Genomic DNA, 21,564 nt, shown 5'->3' on the forward strand with positions numbered 1-21,564 from the left:
AAAGTGTGACAGTTTAACCACTGCCATTTGTTTCTTTGAGTCTCAACTCTTTTCTGGTTTCTACTTTCTTTTGGTCACTCCACAGTCCCTTTAACATTTTGTCCAGAGTTTGTATTATGTAGAGGATTTGTTTTCAATGCAAGTTTTATGATGCTCACTTTTTAAAGTTTTTTATTTAAAGAATCTGTCTTAGGCCTTCCCTGGTTATGCTATTTAAAAATTGCAGTATCACCGATCCTGCCCTGGTGTTTCATTTTTGTACACAACTCTTATCATCAGTTGACATAGACTTATTTTAACATTTGTTCGTTTTCTGATTTCCCCAACTAGAATGTGAGCTCTATGAGAGCAAATATATTTCCCTGTTGTTCAGTGCTATTTCTTTTTTTAAAAACACACACACATGCTTTTATTGATTACAGAGAGGAAGGGAGAGGGAGAGAGAGCTAGAAACATCAATGATGAGAGAGAATTATTGACCAGCTGCTTCTGCACGCCTCCTACTGGGGATTGAGCCCACAACTTGGGCATGTGCCCTGACTGGGAATTGAACTGTGACCTTGTGGTTCATAACTTTACACTCAACTACTGAGTCACACCAGCTGGGCAGTGCTGTTTCTTCCATTCGTAGGACAGCTGATGCTTGATAAATATTTGTTGTATGAATGAATCAATGCATTAATTTATTTCTCTTCATATCCCCCTTCCTAGTGCCCGAAAGGCAGTGGATGAGGAAGAGGAAGCCGTTGAAGAACGTCGGAATATGCGAACTATTTGGGTGACTGGTAAAAAAGGCTTAACTGAAAGGGAAGCAGCAGCCCTTATCGTGGAAGAAGCCAAAATGATTCTACAGCAGGACTTAATTGAAATGGGAGTGCAATGGAATCCACATTCCCCTTTAAATTCTGATACATACTCATTGACCAGCAGTGAGTCAGAAGAAAAGGAGCATAAATTTATACTCCAAACTAAGAGGTCTTATGAAAGTTTAACATCAAAGAAAAAAAGTAACACAATATTTGGTGATTCTTCTGTTAAGGAATCGCCAAATACAGTGAAAGATTTAGATAAAGGTAGAGAGCATAAAAATTCCTTTTATTATCAGTATCAGGATGGAAAACAAGACTGTCGGGTACATTCAATTTCCAGAGGAAGAAAACGGGCTTATTTGAATATAAGTAAAGAGAAGCTAGAAACCTCTTTGAATGAGGGAGAAACAAGCACTAAGAAAGTCATTCAGACTGTCTCATCTGAGAAAACAAAAAAAGAAGCTTTGAATCTTAGTCTAGAAAAGATGAACACAACCTTTCAATCTCGGAAACGTTGTAAGCATCTCAAACGATCCAGAGACAGTAGCCCTGTGAAAGACACTGGGATGTGTAAAATTGATTTTCAAAAACAGCTGAATCTTATTCATTGTGAAGATTCATTTACCTCAGATGAGAAGAATGTGGAATTTAGGAGTCCAGGGCCACTTGCTAAAAGTGCATCTTTATGTACTGAGGGAAAACATAACAAAGCATCATTCCCATCACAAACAGAACAAAATTGTTCAAGGAACAAAACAATAACTAATGATATTCTTGTGGAACATTTTATCACAGGATCCAAGAGTAAAAAGGAGACTTGTCGACCCACTAGTGTGGTTAGTGAAAATGGAAGAGGATTAGCTCCTGTTGAGGCAGAAAAAATAGACAAAGTGCTAATACAAAGTGATTCAAAAAACCAAAACATTTGTGTTAAACACCGTGATACCAATCCAATTAATCAGTCCCCGGAGAAGCAGTCTGATAAACAGACAAACATTTATACCAAACAGAAAAGCATACTAGAGAAGCAAATAGCTTGTAATCATATGAATAGAGACTCAAATGCTATTATCAAATGTAAAAGTATAAATTTTAATGCGGAGGAAAAGAAATCAAATAATCTTCAGGTATCCGGAGATAATATAAGCAGCACTGAGATACCCAATGGAGTACATCTACCAGCTGGAGCATTTGGTAAATCTGGAGGCCAGCAGGAGAATTTTCCAAATACCTCTAGAATACAAGAAGAAACAGATGCTTATGCAGCAAAAGAAACTAAAAATAATTGTGTTTCTGTCTTAGGATTAGTTCCTTGTGATTTTGAAGATAGTTTCTACCTGGATACTCAGTCAGAGAAAATTATACAACAGATGACAACTGAAAATGTCAAACAAGGAGCAAAGGACACTAACCTGGCAACAGACATAATGCAGAAGAGCCTAAACAAACGGAATTCAAGCTCTTTTCAGAATGAGCTTCACACTGCCTTCCCTGGTGAACAACATTCTCCAGGAGTGATAAATATAGACCATTTGGAACCTAACACTGTGGAGACTGTAAAACAAAGCGCTGGTTCACATGAGGTTAATATCGTGACTCCAGAAAGCCCACTTTTTCATTCACCAATATTATTGAAGGAAAATGGCCCTTGTTTGAAAGCAAATGAGCTTTCTGTTACTGACTCCCAATTAAATAGTTTTCTTGAAGGTTTTCAAACACAAGAAGCTATGAAACCAGTTATACCTCAAAAGACAACGTCCACTGGTGTAGAAGTAGAATGTCTGCCAGTCCCTGAAACAAGTTTGAATTTGAGTGACAGTTTACTCTTTGACAGTTTCAGTGAAGACTACCTAATAAAAGAGCAACCCCCTGACGTAAGCGTGAAAGAACCCCTGCCTTCTGAAGTGATGTCAGACAATTTCAGTGATTCTCTGCATCTACAACCAGAGGACCCAATGAAACCAAATATGGATGAGCAACAAGATAATCGGCAGCAGTTGACTTGTTTCAGTGATGAGTCTGTTGTATTTTCAGAAATGGATTCTGCTCAGATGGTGGAAGCTTTGGACAATGTAGATATATTTCCTGTCCAAGATACACATAATGCTGCAGTATCTTTGGGGGCATTAGAACTAAGTGATCCAGTTGGTAATGATTATCCCCAAAGAGAAGTAACTGAAGGAGATAAAGATGACAAGTCTCAAAAATCCAAATTTACTGAGACAAGGCAAAATAATTCATTCATATGGTCAGGAGCATCGTTTGATTTAAGTCCAGGACTGCAAAGGATTTTAGATAAAGTATCCAGTCCTCTAGAAAATGAAAAGATAAAACTAACCACTATAAACTCATCAAGTTTAAAAGGAAAAAATACAGAGTTAAATGACAAACAAGAAGTGGTTTTAAATTTGGAGCAGGGAATTTCATTCTTTCCTAATATTGAAGTAAAAAGCAAGATTGAGATACAAGAGAACAATGCTGTTCATGGTGACACCCCATTGCTCTTGCCTTGTAAAGAAATCGGTACAGTTGATGATAATGGACTCATTCCTCCTACACCCATCCCAGCATCTGCTGCTAAGTTGTCATTTCCAGGTATTCTTGGAACATCTTCTGTGAAACTTCAGAAAAATAGTGTTTTAGAACTTGGTGAAAATTATTTACTTGGCTCACCTTCAGATATTAACCATGATTTAAGTCCAGAGAGTAGAAATGATGTAAAAGATGACAGTCCCATTAGAGACACAAGTTTTTCACTGCAGTTATCACAGGATGGATTGCAGTTAACTCCAGCCTCATGCAGTGCAGAAAGCTTGGCCATAATTGATGTAGCAAGTGACCAAACTCTCTTTCAAACATTCATTAAGGAGTGGCAGTGCAAAAAGCGATTTTCCATCTCACTGGCTTGTGAAAAGAACAGTAATTTGACATCTACAAGTGCAACTATTGGTGGTAGGTTTAAGCAAGGTAAGAATTTTTTTCACATTTATATGTAAAATAGGCTGAGATGGGACTGAGATTTTTCAGTATTGGATATTAAATGTAATAAATTTATTCAAAGTTTAATAAGTTTGTCTTATGTGGGTTTACACCTGTGGGCTGTATAAGGTTTGTGAAATCATTTTATCTGGTTCTGCCAAGGCATTAGGTGTCAGTTAATTAAATGTTTGACCAAAAATAGCAGGCTAATTTTAAAAAATATATATTTTATTGATTTTTTACAGAGAGGAAGGGTGAGGGATGAGAGTTAGAAACATCGATGAGAGAGAAACATTGATCAGCTGCCTCCTGCACACCCCACACTGGGGATGTGCCCGAAACCAAGTTGCATGCCCTTGACTGGAATCGAACCCGGGACCCTTCAGTCCATAGGCCGACGCTCTATCCACTGAGCCAAACTGGTCAGGGCAGCAGGCTAATTTTTAAGTTGATAATTTTGTATGGCCCTCGAATGATGTTATAAATATCCAAATGGCCTTTGGCGCGAAAAAGGTTCCCCACGCCAGGTTTACACATAGAACAGCCTAATTGTTCAGCACAAGAGATGGTTGACCACAGGACACGTGGGTGGAGAGCTGAATACTGAGACCAGAGCCCAAACTGGGAGACTGAAAAAATGTAGGCCACCAGGGCACTTTTCATTCCTCTGGCTCCGATCCACTGTTGCACCTGGATGATTAGGCCTGTGTCTCTCTCTTCCAAAGTTGGCCAGAGGTCTAATCTAAACAGTCTTCACACAGCAGCTCCCAACCCTAGGTTGCCTGTCAGGAGTTCCAGATCAGTGTTGTCTCCTGGGACACTGACTCAGTTGTCAAGCTTATTTCTTTAGGGGCCACCACAATTGGTGTAGCTAGTTCAGGAGCGTGTATTGGAACAATGTTTGGTAGCTTGATCATTGGGGATGTCCATCTCTCAAACATCAGCTCTTCTATGCTGTCTGGGCAGTGCCCTTTCTGAGGCCATGGGCTCTCTTTGATGGTTGCCTTCCTCATGTTCTTCACTTTGTGAGGCTTCATGGAGGTCTCTGCTACTTCAACTCCAGGCCATGCCTAGTGCTAGTGCATGCTAAGCTTTACCATTAAACACAAAATTTTTCTTTAAAAAATTGCATATGTATGTATAATACATAATATACACTGAGTGGCCAGATTATTATGACCACCTGACGTTTGTAAGCAAATTAGCTATAATTTCCCGCTGAAGTTGCTAGAGGGCCAGACCATTATAAATAGGGAAGCAGGTTGTTTACCACGACAGTAGAAGTGATTTTTTTTTTCTGAAGATATGGGTAAACGACGCGACTTAACAGCCTTTGAACGTGGGATATATATACACACACAGGCACACACACACACATATATGTGTATGTGTGTGTATATATATATATATATATATATATACACACACACATACACACACTGAGTGGCCAGATTATTATGACCACCCCATCAGTATTTCATTGGGTCACCTTTTGCCTTCAGTATTGTGGCGATTCTTCTTGGCATTGACTCCACGAGATGTTGAAAGGTGATGTGAGGAATCTGACATCATGCCTGATGAATAGCACTGTCCAATTCTGTGAGATTTGATGGTTGTGGAACCAGCTGCCTGATGGCTCTTTTAACTTCGTCCCACAAATGCTCAATTGGATTGAGATCTGGTGATTGTGGGGGCTACCTAAGCAAGGTAAAGTCTCCCTCATGTTCTTGAAACCACTCCTGCACAATATGAGCACCGTGGCATGGCGCATTGTCTTGTTGGAAGAAGCCATCTCCATTGGGATACGCCATCAGCATGATAGGATGAACTTGATCAGTAACGATACTTAGGTATGTTGTACTATTCAGGCTTTGTTCCACACAAATTAAAAGGCCCAAATCATGCCAGGAAAACATGCCCCAAACATAATACTGCTCCCACCAGCTTGAAGGGTTGTACTCATGCATGTGGGGGGCATGTTTTCAAGCTGTTTCTGCCAAATTCTCACTCTGCCATCTTCATGATGCAACTGGAAACGTGATTCATCGGACCACATGACTTTTTTCCAATGCTCGACTGTGCAATGCTTGTGTTCCTGTGTAAATTGGAGACGTTTTTTCTTGGTAACTGCAGACAGCAAAGGTGTTCGAACAGGCCTTTGGCTTCCGTATCCCATATGATGCAGTGTATGGCTAATTTGCCTACAAACGTCAGGTGGTCATAATAATCTGGCCACTCAGTGTATATTACATGTTATTATATAATATATAGAAATATTAGAATGCAAGAATGTAAAAGTTAAGGTATATATTTTGAATATGGATCACTTTTATCATAATCGTATATATAACATGATGGTTTTTATTTATCATCAGTGCTCATGAATTATTTTCTATTAAACTATAATGTTCTTATTCATTTATATAATCACAAAAATACATGGTAGGTAGACACTATATTTTTCACAATGTATATTAGCTACATTTTCCAATACTTACCTCAAGTAGAACCTGTACCTCCATTGATAGTCATGATCCCAAAGCCTCCTGGAGCTCTCCCCAGTTTTGAGAGTATTGAACTATATGGTCAAACTAGAGGCCAATGCACAAAATTCGTGCAAGAGTAGGCCTTCCTTTCCCTGGCTACTGGCATCGGCTTCCCTCTGGGACTCAGGACGCGGGCTTCCCTTGTGGCCCCGGCTTCATCCGGAAGGATGTCTGGTCTAATTAGCATATTACACTTTTATTATTATAGATAATGCCTTATATATTCCTGTCCTATTTCATGAAAGCAAGGGTTCTGTATCATAGGGAATAGCTAATTCAGCTTGACAACCTATTGTGGAACTCAAAAAGTTTTATCAGATTTCTTAAATTTATGTATTTATGAATAAATTTGTTCATAAAAGTTTGGTTTGAGCACATTTTCTATGTTAGAGGTTAGAGGGATAAAAATGTTTACTTAATTTAACAAATATGCACCAGTTATTTTCCAGGTATTGGGGATATGATTGTCAATAAAATAGATTGGTTTTTGACCTATGTCTTTGTAAAATTGGATATGCATTATTTTTTTTTTAATGTTGACTCCAAATATGAAATCAGACCTAATTCTTCACTAGGAAGTAAGACCCTTGATTTTTCTGAAGTTTCTTTTCTTTTCTTTTTAAAATATTTTTATTCATTTCAGAGAGGAAGGGAGAGGGAGAGAGATAGAAACATCAATGATGAGAGAAAATCATTGATTGGCTTCCTCCTGCACGCTCCCTAGGGGGGTCGAGCCTGCAACCCGGGCATGTACCCTTGACGAGAATCAAACCCAGGACCCTTCGATCTGCAGGCCAATGCTCTATCCACTGAGCCAAACCAGCTAGGGCTCTGGAGTTTCTTAGTGTTAAGAATTGCTGAGTTCACTATAGCATTTGTGTAGTGTGCAAGTGGTCTTTATTTGAATTATAGAAATTCAAAATTCAAGAGCTTTTAAAAAATTTAGTTAATACTCATTTTTGTCATTATTATAGATCTATTTTAAGAAATCTTTGGTAGATTTTTCTTAGTGACAGTTATCTTAGTAATAACTTAACAACTTGATAGTAAGCCTACAAAGATTTTACATATACCTAAAATGACTATCCAAAGAATGCTTTAGGAATCTGTCAAAATATTTATTTTTATTATCAGTGTTTTAATGTTCAGTTTAGTGGTTTTATTTTTAGAGGTTTTTAACTATTTTATTTTTTATTTACTTAGTTAGCTCCCCTCAGGAAACTCCTATTAGAGATGGATTTCCTGTTAAAGGTTGTGATGACATCTTGGTGGTTGGACTGGCAGTATGCTGGGGTGGAAAAGATGCCTATTATATTTCCTTGCAGAAGGAACAAAAGCATTCTGGTAAGTAATCACTAGTTGGCAAAGTTACCATATAATTTTAATGTAGGCTCTATCAGGTAGTGACTTGTTTGTTGAGAATAATTTCCTGATATTTATCTAGAATTTACTTTTAGGATTAAAAAAATATTTTGGATAGTGGCTAGTGTGTACATGATTTCATATATTAGAATGAATGTTTTAAGAAATACTACCCTTACTCCCCTCTGCTTGTCACATGGGACTATTTAATACTGTGTTTTCTTCTTGGGGGTAGTGGAGCAGCAGGAACTCCCTCGACACCTTAGGGTTTGCTTTTGATGATTGGATGGTGGCATTTCTTTTCAGACTTCTTTCAGCCTTTTGACTGGGTCTGGAGCTCATCTAGGGGCAGTGATGAACAAGACATCTACAGTAGTTGAATTGCACAGCCTTAGAGAAGTCTTTGGAATGAAAAAGATATGTTCTGGATTATGGTTGTGATTATCATTGCTGGATTGGTTCTAGACAGGAGCAAAATTAATGAGGGAGCATTTTAAAGGATGCCATATAATGTTTGTTCCTGAGTAAGCATGAAATATATTCAGTTTGTTTTGCAGGAAAATATGTTAGGATGAGTAGTTACTAAAGCTACAATTTAAAAAAAAATAATCTTGATATTTAGAATTTTCTCCCACCTAAATAAATAGAGCATTATAAATCACCTAGTCTAAACCATAATATTTATTTATTTATTTATTTATTTATTTATTTATTTATTTATTTATATATTTTAATCCTTACCTGAGGACTTGCTAGAGCAGGGGTGGGCAAACTTTTTGACTCGAGGGCCACAATGGGTTCTTAAACTGGACCAGAGGTCCGGAACAAAAGCATGGATGGAGTGTTTGTGTGAACTAATATAAATTCAAAGTAAACATCATTACATAAAAGGGTACAGTCTTTTGTTTTTTTTTTTAGTTTTATTCATTTCAAAGGGGCTGGATCCCAAGGCTGTGCTAGAGAGAAGAAAGGAGGGAGGGAGGGAGGGGAAAAAAAAGGGGGAGGGAGGGAGGGAGACAAAGACAGAGAAAGAGAGAGAGAGAGAAACATCTCAATGTGATAGAGTTGGCTTCCGCTCTCATGCTCTCACCTGGACCAGGTATCAAACTCACAACCCTGACTGGGAATCAAACTGGCAACCCTTTAGTGCACGGGACAATGCCCAACCAACTGAGCCACTCTGGCCAGGCTATACCATAATTTTTTAGATTATGAAGCACTTCATCTACATAGCCAAGGTGACCTTTATAAGGTCATGCTGAATTATTGGTTGCATGGAACTAGACTTTGAGTCTTTTTCAGCCTTTGCATTATAGATTGCTGTTTCATGTGAATGTATGTGGTTTTCGCCTTAAGATTTTTTTTTTTCTTTTAAGAAATTAGTGCCAGTTTGGCCCCACCTCCTCTGGATCCAAACCTGACTGTGAAAGACAGAATGTGGCACCTTAAATCCTGCTTTCCAAGGGAATCAGATAAAGAACGTTCTGTTATCATCTATGACTTCATCCAGACCTATAAAATTCTTCTTTTGTCTTGTGGCATCTCCCTGGAACAAAGTTATGAAGATCCTAAGGTTCCATATCTTATTTAATTTTTACATATGGAGACTGGAGACAAAGATGATATTTATATATTTTAATTCAGAATATTTCAACAACCCCCCTCCCCCCAACTATGTTCTTAACCTACAAAAGAAGTAATTGAGCCATATGGTAATTGTCAGAATTATGAATAGGGCCTAGATTTCCTTTTTCTAAATCCAGTTTTGATCTCCCAGATGTAGTGTTAGCAACTACAGGTCTTCTAGTCTCATTGGGGAGCTAAAAATAGCAATCAACTGACCAATTGGATGGTCATGGTAACAGGTCTTCATCCTGAGGGGAAAGCCAAAGGCTTTCTAAAACAATGGATTTGGACTTTTAGTGATAAAACCTTTATGTCTCACGTCTTCCGATGTTAAGAGAGAATGAAATAAATCTGAAACTACATAGGCCCATCTTTATTATAGTAGCTTAGCCAACATCAGCCTTAGTGGAGAAAAGTCCATCTGCTTTTTCAGAAACATGGTTTCAGCTAGCTGAGAGGCACTGGGTTTAAGTCTACTTAGGAACTAGGTCAGCAGGAACATTACAGTAATGGAAAAAGTATGTTTTCCTTCTTTGAAGGTCACTGCTCTTATTGGTACCAAAAATGAGCCCTGGTACTATTCTTTTTTTCTCCTTTCCTGGAAAGACCTCTGAATAAGTATTAAGTGAAAATGAGCTCTTTTTTTCCCCCCCTTTTAACTTAAGTGTGCAGAAATGTCTTTGAAAAAAAAAATCAATCAAGAAAACGTCCTGATTGCTATCCTTGCAGGTGGCGTGCTGGTTACTAGATCCGGATTCTAAGGAGCCGACTCTTCACAGCATAGTTACCAGTTTTCTTCCCCATGAGCTTCCACTCCTGGACGGGATAGAGACCGGCCAAGGAGTTCAAAGCCTGGGACTGAACGTCGGCACTGAGCATTCGGGGCGATACAGAGCATGTGTAGAGTCCATTCTCATCTTCAACTCTATGAACCAACTCAATTCTTTGTTGAAGAAAGAAAACCTTCACGGTAAAGCAAAGTTCCTAGCATATTTATGCTGTTACAAATTGGTGATAATTATATATTTAGCCACTTTTTATTATAGAAAAGTAAACTACACTTTTTACACAAACCCTATTGTTGGATTGTCTAGTACAGGAATCCACAAACTTTTCTGTTGAAGGCCAGATGGTAAATATTTTTGCTCTGCAGGCCAGATAGTCTCAATCACAAATATTCAACTCTGCCATCATAGCACAAAATCAGCCATAGAGATGAAAACGAGTGTTCCAATAAAACTTTATTTACAAAAACAGGCATCTGCCCCTAGTTTGGCCATAATTTGCCAATCTCAGGCTCTACTGTAATGAAGATAATTAGTGAAGTTTTATTCATTTACTAGAGGCCTGGTGCACAAATGTGTGCATGGGTGGGGTCCCTCGGGCTGACTGGAGATTGAGGCCTATGGGCAGGAGGGGCGGCCAGCTGCGGGGAGGGGCTGCGAAAGGTTGGCCAGCCACAGGAGGTTGGCTGTGGGAGCGCACTGACCACCAGGGGGCAGCTCCTGCATTGAGTGTCTGCCCCCTGGTTGTCAGTGCACGTCATAGCGACTGGTCGACCAGTTGTTCCAGCCATTCGGGTAACAGTTGCTTAGGCTTTTATATATATAGATTGCTTTTATATTTGAACTATATCAAATGATTTTTATTAGAATATATCTTTCATGGAATTAAAATGTGAACCATTTTCTTTTTATAGTTATTAACAGTTATTTTTTCAGCAAAGGATATTCATCTAAATCTTTTTTCCCCTCATAACAAATAGCATGGACTTATTATGCAGTCTGCTGGTCCACATTGAGTATCTTGACTTCACAGAGCATAATATATGCTAATGGCAAAAATGATGAAGTGGAAGAAAGTTGGCTTCATTGTGAGAAGATATAAAACATGAACTTATTGCCTGATTAATAAATACTAGAAAGAGCAGACTGATGAATTCACACAGACCAGGGTTGGATTCTGGGCTATGTCACTTACAAGTGAGGGGCCTTGGGCGAGATACTGAAACCCTCTAAGTCTAGTTCTTATAAAGGGTTATGAGTATTAAATGAGAGAGAACTAAGTGCAATGTCTGCCTCAGAGTAGGCATTCATTTTTGTCTTAGTTGATTATTAATATTTTTACTGCTAACACAAGCCCTTTGTGCTGATAGTAATGTTCTCCCTAGTATCATTGGGTAGAATAATACAAAGACCAGACTGACTTGCTTACGTGATATTAGCAGCTCTTGAACAGCCACTGAAATGTTTCAAACTTAACTTCTCTAAGTCAATGTAGGCAGGCCAAGGAGTGGGAGTATGTGTGACACATGCCACAGGGCTGCTTCTACACTCATGGACAATAATGCTGAATGAACACATCTCTTTCCCTCTGTCTGCTGGTCTACTCCCAGGTCAGGTGTCCTGGATACTCCGTATAGTTCCCAGATAATCAATATTTGATGGTGGTGATATGGATTAGTTTGTAACGTTTTTTTTTAATCCTCACCTGTGGATATTTTTCCCATTGCTTTTCAGAGAGTGGAAGGGAGGGAGGGGGAGAAAAACATAGACATGAGAGAGAAACATTGATTGGTTGTCTCTCTCTTGTGCCTGACAGGGGACTGGGGATCGAACCTTCAATTGAGGTATATACCCTTAACCAGGAATTGAACCTTTGACCCTTCAGTCCACAGGCTTATTTTCTAAGCACTAAGCCAAATGGGCCAGGGCTGTAACTTTTTTAAAAAATATGTTTTTATTGATTTTTAAAGAAAGAGTGGAAGGGAGAGTTATAGAGAGATAGAAACACCGATCAGAGAGAAGTATCAACATTGATCGGCTGCCTCCTGCATGCCCCCCACTGGGGATCAAGCCCACAACCCAGGCATGTGCCCCAACCAGCAATTAAACCAATGACTTCTTGGTTCATGATGCTCAACCACTGAGCCACACCAGCCAAGCCAGATTGGTTATTTTTTTATTTTTTTTTATTTTCATTGTGCCTTGAAAGCTTTTTTTCCTGCAAAAAACAGTTGGTGACTAGGTGTTAAATGCATTGTTGAACAGTGTTAAGTCTTTTTTTATTCAAAGACTAGAGGCCCAGTGCATGAAATTTGTGCTGGGTATAGTCCCTAGGCCTCGTCGGTGATCGAAGCCCAAGCATCTGGTGTGGAAGGGCAGGTCTCAGCTGACCTCTGGGCCGTGGGCAGCACCTAGGCCCCCAGGCCCCTGTGTGCCCCCTTTTGCCTGAGTCACAGCACCTGAGTCCCCACGTGAAGAGGTAGAGAGCGTGGCCAGATGTTGTGGGCTGAGGCACAGCATGGGCCTCTGGGCCACCCAGTGATGCCACATGGAAGCAAGTGGGCAGCACACTCTCTCCCGGCCGGGCTCGCAGACCAGCTCCTACACGAACCCATGGGGAGCCCAACGGTCTCTTCTGTTCTGGTGGCTGTGCCTGGTTTACTCTCTAAACAGCAATGTGAAAGAAACCTTGCTAATTAATATTTGCTCAACTTTGCCTATTCAGCGATTGTAAAATGACTATATTTTTCCTTCCTTATACTTTGTTTTTGGTAATAAAGTTATTCTAGTTTCATGGAATGTGTTGATGAATATAACCTCCTTTTATTTTGGAGGAGTTTATGTTTCATAGAAATGATATGTTCCTCAAATTTTTGGTAGAATTTGCCTGTAGACTATTTCTTTGTGGAAATATTTTTTACTGCTACTTTGATGTCTCTAATAACTGTAAGATTATTCAGTTATATCTTTTAGATTATGTTTTGGTAAGTTTTATTTTTTAAGAATTTATCTCTTTCATCTAAATTTTCAAAATTTTTTGTCATAAAGCTATTGTTTTATCTCTTTTTATTTTATTTATTTTATTTTTACGCTAGTGGCCCGGTGCACAAAATTCATGCATGGGGGAGGGGGTGTTCCTCAGCCCGGCCTGCACCCTCTTCAATCTGGGACCCCTTGAAGGATATACTACTGCCAGTTTACAGGGATCAGGCCTAAACCAGCAGTCGGACATCCCTCTCACAATCCGGGACTGCTGATTCCTAACTGCTCACCTGCCTGCCTGCCTGCCTGATTGCCCCTAACCACCTGCCTGCCGGCCTGCTTGCCCCCAAATGCGCCCCCCCCCCCCCGCCAGCCTGATCACCCCCAACTTCCCCTCACTGCTGGCCTGCTCGCCCCCACCTTCCCTCCCCACTGGCCTGCTTGCCCCCAACTGCCCCTCTGCTGGCCTGCTCACTCCAAAATGCCCCCCCTCCCCCCGCTGTCCTGATCACCTCCAACTGACCCCCACTGATGGCCTGCTTGCCCCCAACTGGCCCCCCTGCTGGTCTGCTTCAATGGCCCTGCCTCCCACCAGCCTGTTCACCCACAACTGCCCTCCCCTCTTGGCCTCAAATTGCTTCTACCTCGGTACCGCCACCATGGCTTTGTCCATAAGAACATCCGAAAGGTCTCCTGGAAGGTCTCCCAGTCTAATTAGCATATTACCCTTTTATTAGTATAGATTTCAGGTGTATCTGTTATGTCCTCTTTCTCTTTTATAATAGTAACTAGGGGCCAGTGCATGAATTCATGCACCTTGATAGGAACTGTGGGCCGCGAGGCTAAGGGGGGTACAGGGGCAGGCTTGGCCCATCCTCCGCACCCCTGCCTGGCCCCTCCCACCACAGCCCGGGTCCCCTGTCTGCCGGCAGCCCTGCTCCCATCACCACTGCTCCCACACGCTGACGGAGCCAGCTCCGCTTGTACCTGCTGATGGCACCAAGCGATTGGGGCTGGTGCCAGCAGCAGGTGCAAGTGGGGCCGGCGCTGTCAGTGGGTGCGAGTGGCGGTTGCTGCCCTGATCGCCTCTCAGGAGCAGGGGAAGGTGGAGAAGCTCTTGGGGCGATTGGGGCTGGCAGCCACCACTTGCACCCCCTGATGGCACTGAGCAATCGGGACGGGTGCTGGGCACCGGCAGTGGGTGCGAGCAGTGACTCCAGTACTGGCTGTGGGTGCAAGTGTGGCTGGCGCTGGCACTGGGTGCGAGCTGTGGCTCTGGTGCCAGCAGTGGGTGCGAGTGGGGCTGTCGCTGGCAGCAGGTGTGAGTGTTGGGCAGGACTGCGGCATGTGGGAGCAAAGAATTTTCAGTAACCACCAAAGGCTCGCCCCGATCACAGCGACCGGTGCCCCACCTTGGTCTGGCGTCCCCCGCTCACCTGCTCCACCTTCCTGCCGTGGCCTATGCCCTCCAGGTTCCATGCTCTGCTGCCTGCAGTTGACACCTGCCACATTCCACACTCTGCTACCTGCTCCTGACACCTGCCATGTTCCGCGCGTGTCCCTTCGTGGTCAGCACACGTCATAGCGACCGATTGTTTGGTTGTCCATCGTTCAGTCTATTTGCATATTAGCCTTTTATTATATAGGATTTACTTCACTAGATGTTTATCCGGTTTTTCTGTCTTTTCAAAGAACCAGTTTTGCCTTTGATCTTTCTATTGTTTTTGTTTTCTATTTCCCTGAATTCTGCCAACATTTATATTATTTCTTTTCTTCTAGTTTACTACTTTATCTTGCAGTCCTTTTTCTAAATTCATAAATTTGATACTTATTACTTTTCAAGTCATTTTTTGTTTTCTAATTTAAGTACTTAAGGCTATAAAGTTCCCTTAAAACTTTAATTTCATTTTATCTCACAAGTTTTGACATGTAATGTTTTCATCATTTTATTCTAAATATTTAAGAATTTCTGTTATGACACATTTTGACTCATAGATTATTTAAAAGATTGGTTTTTAATTCCTGAGTACTTGGAAACTTTTTATTTTGTATTCTTACTTTTACCTTCAAACTTAATTGTATTGTGGTTAAAGAACATAGTTGTATAATACCCATTCTTTGAAATTTTTTGATTTGCTTTGTGACCTAACACTGGAACTGTGGTGTAAATGTTCTATGCATATCTAAGAAAAATGCGTATTCTAACTCTGATGCAGACGTTTATAAATGTCTTTTAGTCAGGGTTGTTGTTTAAAATTTCTATTTCTAATTTTACATGTCGTTCAGTCAATTTTAACTATCTACTGAGACCATTTAATCAGATGCATACATATTTAAAATTGATTTATCTTCCTGGTGAATTAAGACATATATTTATGTAATGACCAACTCTACCACTAATATTTTTTTTTCTTAGTCTATTTTCTGGAATGAATATTGCAATGTCAACTTTCTCTTGGTTAATATTTGCTTCATATATCTTTTTCTATTCCTTTTAAACCTGAAGGTCCTATGCTTTATTTTATTTATTTATTTATTTTGGTCCTATGCTTTGATGTTTCTTATAAACAGAATATAGCTTATTCATTTATTTTTCAAACTTAACAATTTTTATTAATTTACCAATTTATTGTGATTATTGACATATTCATATTCTGTTTCCCTGATATCTTACTTTGTATTTGTCTCTTTTTTATTTGGTGAACAGTTCATTCATAACTGTGCCCTGTGCACTAACCATTTCATATCTGCAACTCTTGAAATCTAAACCTGCCATTTGTTGCTTCCGCTGAATTCCATTAATATTTCTTTGCTCTTGCATTTTTCATACTTTTTGTGAATTCATACAAGGTTTGAACAGTGGAGCCCTGCTGGCCTGACTTGAAAAAGCTTTCCCTCAACAAAGGTTTTCCTCTTGTCCCCACTGTTGTCAAACAACACTGTGTCCTTGGACCACATCAGCCTGCCTTGAGAATTTTGGTTTGGAACAGGAGTCTGAGAATTAGCTTCTCCTCCTGTTGGTATTCTAAAGATACGCATCCCCTCAACCTCTTGGCTATAGGACTTTATTTCCAGGACAACCCTGCTCCTTCCTGCTGCCTAAGGTTCCAGCTGAGCTCCCTGTCACTCTGACTGTGCTGTTCTTATCTGACCCTGGTTCCTTATTTTTCTAGTCCCACTAGTCCCATGAATTTCTGCTTTGAGTTCAGGACTCAAAAGTAGACTGACTGCCTAATATCTCCTCCTGTTAGAGGCCAGTAGTTCTCACTTGTTTTAGTGTTGATTGTGGGTGTCCCTGGAGATCTCTCTCCTGCTGATTGAGACCAGGGTTTCTTAGAGTCCTACTGACCCACAGTACTGGAAAGTGAGGTCTTTGGTATGGATTTTTTCTTAATGATTTGGGACAGTATTTCTCAGTGCATTCTAAGGACACTATTCAGGATGTTAGTATTATAAAACAGAGAGTTTTATGGTTGAATAATTCCAGACTTTTGGTTAATACAAAATTAAATAATTGTCTTTGCTTCTGGTCTTCTCAGAGCCTTTTGTGTATTAACAGGACTCATGAATATCCAAGAGCAGTATATAAATGCTGAACTCAAAGCACACAGTGCCACCTCTCTTATAGAGTATCTTTGGGACTAAAATTCCTATGAACATACTCGGAAAATTGATTTAGAATGGCAACTCTGTTGAAAAATGTCAGCAGATAGAAAAATAGTCTGATTCTTATTGAAGGAATTTTCTTTACTCTTTGGTAAAGTGCATCAGAAAATGTAAAACCTCCATATTTAGTTCTTTGTGCAAGCATGCATGACATGGGACCAGGAATACTGGAAACAATTTTAGGAAATTAACACTTTGTAATCAGTTTAGCAAATAAAATTAACTATTTTTCTCTTGCTAAGAGTAGAAGCAGAAACATTATTTTGGGAGAAAAGCAGTCTCTTGTACTCCAGACTGTTCACAATATTGCCAATTCTTCTATCCTCTGGATGGCCAAAGATAATAGTCTAGTGCGTAAGTGGAAAAGTGGGAAGTACTTTTATGCCTTTCATTGTTGTTTTGAGAATGCTGCTCACGCAACTGGATTGTGAAGGAGAGCTTGGGTATCACCTTCAGGCTTTGCTAGAAGAATTCTATGCACATGATTAGATAATGCTGCTGATCTAGTCAGTTGGCTGATAAATTAATGTTTTAGTTTTCCTTTTGTCTTCCAGATGTTTTATGTAAAGTGGAAATGCCCTGTCAGTACTGCTTGGCCTTGCTAGAACTGAATGGAATCGGCTTTAGTACTGCAGAATGTGAAAGTCAGAAACACATAATGCAAGCCAAGCTGGATGCAATTGAGACTCAGGCCTATCAACTAGCCGGCCACAGTTTTTCCTTCACCAGTACAGATGACATCGCTGAGGTTGTATCAAAGGAATAGGGAATTTAGAAAAGTAATTTTTAGAGTTAAAAATGGGGTGTGTGTTTATGCATGTGTGTGGGTGCATTTCCTAAATGTGTTTATCTAAACATCAAGGATCAGAAAAAAACACCCACACAGTTCATTTAAGCAGAACACTTTGGAGATAGAGTATTCTAGCATATAATTTATGTTATATCTTATATTTATTAAATAGGAAGATGATAAAGAAGGCTCCTACACCATAGGCTCTATGAGAAGGGAAATTGCTTGGAACAGAGGAGGCACTTAATAAATATTTGTTGCACAAAAGATAGTTGCATAACAGCATAGCTCTTGTTCCATGAAGTTATTAACTTCGTGAGCTCTCACCTCTAAATCCTTTTTTAGAATACTAGATATTTTTTTCAGTTGTTAATGAAAAATGGATTTTTGTGATTGTTTGCTTTTTAAACCTAATTAAGATTTTTATTGCCTTACATAAATTTTGACATGGTTTATTCTTGTTTTTTATTTTGAAAGATTGGTGTTCTATTCTCCTACAAATGCAGGTTGGGTGCTAACACTTAATAGCATTGTAGTTACGGTGTCTTCAGATGTGATTCAATAATATAAGATATTGGTGAAGATCATAGACTTTAGAGACAGATTTCCTGGGTTTGAATCCTACCTCCTTCATTTATTCACTAACTCTAGTACCTACCTGAAAGCACATAAAATTACATAAGGAATTTATCAAAAATATAGAACCTCTGGATTTCAGTACGACTAGGCTTGGAGGAAAGGCAGGAACCTGTGCCTTTGTGACTCAGATGTGTAATAATGTATTAGAACCATAGGCCTAGACCAAACTCTGAGCTGGAATAAAAGTCCGTTGGTGTTATTAGCTTGTTCTTAGGTCTTCCATGTTAAAACAGAAGCTATATTTAAGGTAATCTAACAGTTTCACACTGAGTATTTAATCCTTGCTGATTTTAAGTTGAATCTTTGAATTGGACAGGATAACTATACTAATACAGGAACCACTGGCCACCTGTGGCTGTTTAAATTTAAATTAATTAAAATTAAGATATATCAAATTAGCTCCTTATTTGTGCTAACCACATTTCAAATGTTTAGTAGCCATGTTGTGGCTAGTAGCTACCATATTGAATAGTGAAAATACAAAACATTCCCATTATTGCAGAATATTCTTTCAGATGGCACCGATCTAGAGCAGGGATCAGCAAACCACAGCTTGCAGGCCAGATCTGTGGAACACAGCCCCGCCTCCTCATTTACTTATTGTCTATGGCTGCTTTCATTCTATAATCACACAGTCGAGAAGCTGACAGACAGTAAACCATGCAAAGCTGAAAATACCTGTTATGGGACCCTTTATGGGAAAAGTTTGCTGACGGAAGCATGGGTTAAGAAAAAAAGGACTTTATAGTTATAAGACTGGGTTCTAATTCTTAATTCTACTTTCTGGCCATGTAATATTGGACACGTTTTTCAGATTTGTCGCAGAATTATCATAAAGTTACATGTGATGACACATGTTAAAGCACCTAGCATAATGGCTGGCATATAGCAGCTGTTCAGAAAATAATAGTGCTGCTTTCCCTGTCTTGTTCAATTCCCTCATTTCACAGATGTGTTCATTGAAGCCTGGAGAAATAATTTATATACAAGATCCCCTCTCTGCCCCAGAGCCTGTGTAGGCCTTGTTTCTTCAGTGAGTGCTTTGTCCACTCTAGCTTTCATTACTGCTACATTGGGTTGGCCACCTTCTTCTGACTTTGTGTCCAGGGACTCTCAGGGTCCAGTCTTATGGCGGTAGAATTAGATGGCTTTTTGGACCCCTTCCTACTTACTGTTGTCTGATTTTTGTGATCAGAATAACCATGAAGCCTCCCATGTTGACTCTATGGGGCTTAAATGATTGAGCAGCCAAATTGTTTACCACATCAAGTGGTATTTAGGAGCATTCACAATCCTCAGAGTAACCTAAAGTCTCAATGTCAATAGCTTATTTGTCAGTTGTTCAGCACAGAGTACACATTCCTGTGTTCTTGACTGTTTAAAAGCCTGGTGTTAGTATTCATCTGTGAGTGCCTAAGTAGTATGGATAGCCTACTGACACATAAATTTTATTACCATTATTTATTAAATGCGATAATTCAAAAATTCTCCTAAAACCCCCAAACCATTCTTCCAACCCATGTTGAACTATATGACTGTTTTCTCAAATAACTTTAAAAAATGTTTTCTTTTTTTTAAATTCTTTATTGTTTAAAGTATTACATGTCTCCCTTTTCCCCCTTAATGACAGTACTTGAGATTTGATTCTTGACTAAAGAAGCTTTAACTTCTTACAGGTTTTATTTTTGGAATTAAAGTTGCCACCAAATGGAGAGATAAACAACCAAGGCAGCAAGAAAACTTTGGGAGCTACCAGAAGAGGGAATGACAATGGACGCAAGCTAAAGCTGGGAAAGCGGTTCAGCACGAGCAAGGTGCTCTTTGGGGCAGTCACGGGGCAGCACTGAACTACTTTTAGCATGTTGGTGTCTTCAAAGAATGTTGATGAAATCAAGATCCAACGTAGCGCACCATTTGAACTTTTCCACAATAAAACAAATTGGTTTGTGGTTTGGTGGCCACAATAAATGTGGAGATGTTTCAGCATGGAAAATCTGGACCATAATCTGAGTTAGCAGTTGTGTCCTTCCTATCATTAAAACCGTGTAAAGGTTTGTAAACCTCAGACCTGTAGACATCATTTAATTATTGACATCCACTATTCTTAGACTTCCAGTATAATATAATTTGTATAGTTATAGGAACACTAGAGGCCTGATGCACGAAATTTGTGCAAGAGTAGGCCTTTGCAGCCGCAGCTGCTTAGATCCCTCCCTTGCAGCCTCGGGCAGCTGCCTCGATCTTGCTGCTGCAGCCCTGGCTTAGTCCCAGAAGGACATCCGGTCTAATTAGCATATTATGCTTTTATTATTATTGATGAACAAAGATATGGGGAAATTTTTTTTATAAAAAGAAAAAAACCCAAGCCAATACAAATAAAATTCTTTTTTTCTTTTCAATTCCAGGGCAAAATAATAAGTTTTACTTGAGTTTCTTTTAAGAATCTAACCTGCTGAGTTCAAAGTATAATTGCTAGTTATAATTCATAGAAAGTATATGCATGGGAGAGAAGAGAGAAAGGGCTTATTTTACATTTTTGCTGTAGAATGTTGACCCTAATATCATTAACGATGTCTTGCCTTATCTGGGGGGGGGGGGGCAAGTTTCCAAAGCTTCATTCTGTAGCAAAACTTTTTATTTGAGCTCACACGTTTCTATTCGTTAACATTCATTGAAAGTCTTTAGCATGGAAAATTTAAAGTGTTAAAATAAATGTCTTCAAATTTTCTTGATATAGAAACCATGAAAATATTACGGCAAAAAGGGGGAAAAGGGAAACTTCCAATTATTTGAGGAATGGAGGAGAAAAATATAGAGATAAAAAGAGATGATGTAAACTCTTGGGTGGAGTGTGGGTAGATCTAAATTGATGTTGCTCAGCATTAATATGTTTGCTTTTAATAATCTATAGTTATCATAGTTTTAGCAGTATGGTGATTTCTGTAAAACCCAAACAGTAATTTTGAGTTATAGATACAGAAGTTAACAAATTTAATTTTGAGACTATATTATTTACCTAAAAGAGATTCTATTTGCTAAGGAATTTGTATAAGAATCAGATCTTAACCTTATGTTTCTTTGGCAGGATGTTTTAAATAAATTAAAGGCATTGCATCCTTTACCAAACTTGATATTAGAGTGGAGAAGAATCACTAATGCTATTACCAAAGTCGTCTTTCCCCTGCAGCGGGAAAGGCGTCTGAATCCTTTCCTTGGCATGGAAAGAATCTATCCTATATCACAGTCACACACTGCTACAGGTAATGAGGAATTTTAAATGTGGATAATATCCAATTTTGAAAAAAAAAAGTTTCATAAATATTTTCTTAGGATCACTAAGGAATTCAAGTGTGGATCATTGGGTTAAATGAAGTTTCATA

The 21,564-nt window shown here is 39.4% G+C and overlaps 1 protein-coding gene across 3 annotated transcripts in view; it reads left to right on the plus strand.

Annotated features, from left to right (window-relative positions):
* The window catches only part of POLQ (DNA polymerase theta), a gene marked incomplete at its 5' end in the record, with an annotated part of 114,114 nt that overhangs the window by 50,301 nt on the left and 42,249 nt on the right, over window positions 1–21,564 (plus strand). For all 3 annotated transcript variants that reach the window (XM_081086877.1, XM_081086878.1, XM_081086879.1), the window contains 7 exons: window positions 712–3,776; window positions 7,538–7,678; window positions 9,073–9,269; window positions 10,052–10,292; window positions 17,310–17,503; window positions 19,861–19,998; window positions 21,270–21,444. In XM_081086877.1, coding sequence (XP_080943003.1) covers window positions 712–3,776; window positions 7,538–7,678; window positions 9,073–9,269; window positions 10,052–10,292; window positions 17,310–17,503; window positions 19,861–19,998; window positions 21,270–21,444 — 4,151 coding nt within the window. The remainder of the gene's footprint in view (window positions 1–711; window positions 3,777–7,537; window positions 7,679–9,072; window positions 9,270–10,051; window positions 10,293–17,309; window positions 17,504–19,860; window positions 19,999–21,269; window positions 21,445–21,564) is intronic.

Source organism: Myotis nattereri (genome assembly GCF_964212035.1).
Source record: "Myotis nattereri genome assembly, chromosome: 3".
NCBI lineage: Eukaryota > Metazoa > Chordata > Mammalia > Chiroptera > Vespertilionidae > Myotis > Myotis nattereri.